General features: G+C 42.4%; 1 protein-coding gene across 1 annotated transcript in view; it reads right to left on the bottom strand.

Annotated features, from left to right (window-relative positions):
* The window catches only part of F8 (coagulation factor VIII), a 110,562-nt gene that overhangs the window by 57,688 nt on the left and 47,874 nt on the right, over window positions 1-5,000 (bottom strand). The window contains exon 10 of the mRNA XM_074278450.1: window positions 3,321-3,414. Coding sequence (XP_074134551.1) covers window positions 3,321-3,414 — 94 coding nt within the window. The remainder of the gene's footprint in view (window positions 1-3,320; window positions 3,415-5,000) is intronic.

Raw genomic sequence — 5,000 nt, 5'->3', positions numbered from 1 at the left:
ACCCCAAGCACACTGCACCAATAGCAATGGTGGTAGAAATGATGGAAACAAGAGAGCTTAAAAAAACTATTTTGAAAAACAAATGAGACTAGTAAAGGGAAAAAAAGGGGAAAGAAACGAGAGAGAGGGAAGAAAGATATGAAAAGAGAATTAATTTGTAGTTTGGAACAAGTGCAAAACTTTATCAAAGAAAATAATTCTCTGAAAGTTAGAATAGGCCAAATAGAAGCTCCATGAGAATCAAGAAATACTGAAATAAAGTCAAAAGGCTTTGAAAATAGAAGAAAATGTAAAATAAGGAAAAACAACTGACTTGGAAAATAGGAAGGAAATCAAGGAAAGAATCAATAAAATAGATGTCATTAGCTAATGGTTTGATTATTGGTTAGGAAAAAGAAGAAAAGCAAATTATGAATATAAAAAATGAAGAGGCTAATTTCACAGCCAATGAAGAAGAAATAAAAACAACTATTAGAAGCCATTTCAATTAATTATATGGCAATAAAACAGACAACCCAAATGAAATGGATGAATATTTACAAAATATGAAATGCCCAGTTTAATAGAACAGGAAATAATATTTTTAAATCCTATCTCAGAAAAGAAATTACACAAGTTATAAGTTAACCTGAAAAGAAAAAAATTTCCAAGACCAGACCAGACAGATTTACAAGTGAAAATTTTACCAAATGTTTAAATAATGATTAATTTCAATACTACATGAACTTGAATTAGTAGGTAAAGAAGAAGTCCTATCAAATTTCTTCTAGAAATAGACTGGAGTGGTTTGCCATTTCTTTCTCTAGCTCATTTTACAGATGAGGAAACTGAGGCAAACAGGGCTAAGTAACTTGTGCAGGGTCACACAGTGTCTGAGGCCAGTTTTGAACTCAGAAAGATGTCTTCCAGACTCTAGGCTCAGTGACCAAAAAAGATATCATATTTCAAGAAACCTTAAAAGAAAATTGCCAAGTTTTCTTAGAATTAAAAGGCAAAGAGAAGATAGAAAATCAGTCAGTAAATCAATAAGCATTTCATAAACACTTATTATGTTCCAGTAAGCAATTAGGTGCCGAAGTAGATAGAATACTTGAGCCTAAAAAGAGCTGAAGAAGGACGTGGCTAACCACTCCAGTATATTTGCCAAGAAAATCCTATGATGGGGTCACAGAGAATCAGATGTGACTGAAAAAGGACCAAACAGCAACCAAAAAAGTTCAAGTACTGGGGACACAAAAAGAGGTAAAAGAGCTCAAGTAGCTTGCAATCTTGTGTGAACAAATAAGTGCAAACGATCTACATACAGGCTAAATAGGAAATAATGACCAGAGAGAAGGCACTTGAATTAAGAAGGGTCGGGAAAAGCTTCCTAAAGATGGGATCTGAAGGAAGACAGGAGACAGAAATGAGAAGGGAGAGTATTCCCGCTGTGGGGGACAGACAGGTAAAATGCCCAGAGTCAAGAGATGGAACACCTCACCCATAGAACAGCCAGGCAACCACTGGAACTGGAACAGAGTATATAGGTGGGAAGTAAGGTGTGAGAAGAGGAAAAGTGTGGGTGAGTCTAGATTGTGAAGGAATCTGAACATCCCAGTATTTTGGATTTGATCCTGAAGGTGAGTTTGAATGTGTGTACGTGTGTGGCAGGACAGGTAGAAAGTAGAAAGCCAATAGTTATGATCAGACAAGGGACTTTCAGAATTACTGAACATGGAAGCGCGGCATTTGTGGGTGATGGTAGGATCAAGAGCATGACCATCAGTGTGTTTGAGTTGGGGAGGAGAGAGAGACTGTGAGCCAGATATTAGTTTATTGAGGAAAGAAAGAGACTGGGCAGGAGGACTACAAGGATTTTGCCTGGGTGGGAGTTGTGAATTGTGTGGATTTCAAAGAAACAGAGGTGACTGGGCAACAACAAGCTTATATGATGATCAATTCTGATGGACGTGGCGCTCTTCAACAATGCGATGATTCAGGCCAGTTCCAATTGTTCAGTGATGAAGAGAGACATCTACACCCAGAGAGAGGACTGTGGGGACTGAGGTGGACCACAACATAGCATTCTCACTCTTTTTGTTGTGGTTTTCTTTTCTTTCTTCCTTCCTTCCTTCCTTCCTTCCTTCCTTCCTTCCTTCCTTCCTTCCTTCCTTCCTTCCTTCCTTCCTTCCTTCCTTCCTTCCTTCCTTTCTTCCTTCCTTTCTTCCTTCCTTCCTTCCTTTCTTTCTCTTTCTTTTTACCAGTTTAATTTGATTTTTCTTGTGCAGCACAATAATTGTATAAATATGTATGAATGCATTAAATTTAACATACATATTCTATCATGTTTAACATATATTAGACTTCTTGCAATCTAGGGGAGGGCATGGGGGAAGGGAGGGAAAATTGTTGTAAATAGTTATACATGTCTCACCAAGGACTCTGGTATCTACCACCAGGGGCCTCTTTGCTCTTCCTCTAAGGTCACATTCCATCTTTTGACTTCATGAATTTTCGATGTCTGTCCCCCATACGTGGAATGCTCTCCTTCCTCATCTGCATCTCCTGGCTCCCCTGACTTTTTTTTTTCCTGAGGCTGGGGCTAAGTGACTTGCCCAGGGTCACACAGCTAGGAAGTGTTAAGTGTCTGAGACCACATTTGAACTCGGGTCCTCCTGAATTCAAGGCTGGTGCTCTATCCACTGCGCCCCCTAGCTGCCCCTTCCCCTGATTTCTTTCAAGCCCACCTTCTATAGGAAGCCTTTCCTGACCTCCCTTAATTCCAGGGCTTTCTGTCTGCTCCAATTTATAAATTTATAAATCTCCAATTTATCTGTCATGTGGCTTGTTTGTGTGTCCCCCATTAGAGTTCTTCAAGGGCAAAGATTTGTTTTTCCCTTTCTTTGCATTAGCAACACTTACTGTAATGCCTGACCTAGAGTAGGCCATTAGTCAATGTTTACTGGCCGACTGAGCAAGGCCATGTCTCTCCCAAGCTGCTCGGGGCAGTAGGGTCCCTTTTCTGTGAGTACTTAGAAAGACTTAACTTGACAATAACTTTGATTCTCTTGGGATGTTTTTAAAGAAGGGATTTCATAGTCTTAGGACAGTGGAGATGGTCGGGCACCTGGCCACCTTCTGGTTCCTCACAGTTCCCTCATCCTGGGCTGCCTTGCCCAGTATTCAACTCAATTTAAGAAGTGAGACCTTGAAGTTAGTTTCTTCAATTGCAAGATTCAGGGGTTATGATGTTAGGGGTTGAAGGGCCTCCGGGGCCCTCTAGGTATAAAGACTAAAGCGTCCCAGGCTCATCATGTTGAACCGCTGAACCACGCTCTTACCTTTCGGCAGTCTCCCTGAGTGCAAAGGACTGACACTGGTGAGGCCGTGAGGGTAAATGTTGTATGGTCTGCTTGCTAAGTTTTTGAATGTAATCTGAAAGGATAATGAGACATTGGTTCAAATCCTAAGACAAGGCAAAATTGGAGACTAAAAGAAGGAAGATCTGACCCCTGAAACGGAAAGCTACCCATTAGGGCTGGCCTGGCGTCGGGAACACCAGAGTTCAAATCCAGTCTCAGGCGCTTAGTAGCTGTAAGTCACTGGTTAAGTCACTTAAAAAAACCCAAACCAAACCTCTGTTTGCCTCAGTTTCCTCACCTGTAAAATGAGAATAAGAATAGCACCAACCACTCTCTCTCTCCCTCATAGTGTCTTCCCTTTAATGGCGCCTTTTCCTTTATTATAGCTAATTCTAGTTAGGCTGCAAAACTCTTCTATGGATCTGACCCACCAGTCAATGGCCTCCTCGGGCCTCATGGCATATTCCTTTAATGGACTCTTCCAAACTCCTTTCCTTGGTAACCCTTGTGCTTTCCCAAATCCATTTCTATTCACCACTTCTGGTAGCCATGTAGACCGCTAGGGAGTGCAGTGGATGGAGCAGTGGAGCAGCTGGGCCCAGAGTCAGAGACAGCCAAGTTCAAATCTGGTGTCATTGTGGGCCCCTGGATAAACCATCCCCACCAGGTGCCTGGGAAGAGCCATGAGCATTCTCCCCACTCCCGCTCCTATTGAACCAACAACCTTAGGTGGAGACCTGAGGCTCTCTTGCCCGAGAGGCCAGCTGTAGTGAGGGAGGCCAATCCTGTGGCCTTGTGGGAGACAGGAGGGTCAGGCTATAACTATACATATGCTATCTACTGGCAAAACTCAGTTTCTGCAAAATCACATCTCCTCAGTATCCCACCCCTGAATGGACAGGGTGAAGGGGGCCCTCAGAGAGTTCCCATGTATCTTCTGTTTAAGGAAGGGGCCCAGGACAGTCACCTCAGCCATTCCTAACAGGCTGCCTGATTTTCCTAGCTCCCCTCCTTCCTTCCCTTTCATTTTTTAAAAACGTGCACATGTTGTCTTCCCCCATTAAACTACAAGTTCCTCAAAGACAGGGACTGCCTTTGGCTTCTCTGGAACAGTGCCTGATGCATAGTAGGCCTTAATAAATGTTTCCTGTGGCAGCTAGGTGGCCCAGTGGATAGAGCACCAGCCCTGAATTCAGGAGGACCCGAGTTCAAATCTGGTCTCAGACACTTAACACTTCCTAGCTGTGTGACCCTGGGCAAGTCACTTAACCCCAGCCTCAGAGGGGAAAAAATAAAAATAAATGTTTCCTGACTCCTCAATTTCCTCAACTGTAAAATATGGATAAAAATAGGGTTGGCCCAAGGATCAAATGAGATTTTTGTAAAGTGCATAGTGCAGTCAGACTCTGGCACATAGTAGGTGCTTAATGCAGTCTTCATTTTTTTTTTCCTTCCCTTCCAAGGAGAAGAAAGAAGCAGCTTTTTGGACTGCTTCAGTGAATGTGAGTCACTTCCTTTGTCCTCCTTTGACTACGTAGAAAGGAGGAGGAAAATGCATGTTCAAGGGGGGCTCGCAACTTAAGTAATGAGTGTTTTGGTGAATGAATCAAACTGTATAGGGAACTGGTCCTTAAGCTCGGAAATAGACTTTCAAGAATC

This window comes from Sminthopsis crassicaudata, chromosome X (genome assembly GCF_048593235.1).
Source record: "Sminthopsis crassicaudata isolate SCR6 chromosome X, ASM4859323v1, whole genome shotgun sequence".
Lineage (NCBI taxonomy): Eukaryota > Metazoa > Chordata > Mammalia > Dasyuromorphia > Dasyuridae > Sminthopsis > Sminthopsis crassicaudata.
Note: the sequence above shows the minus strand (reverse complement) of the source record. Positions and strands in the feature narration are given on the sequence as shown.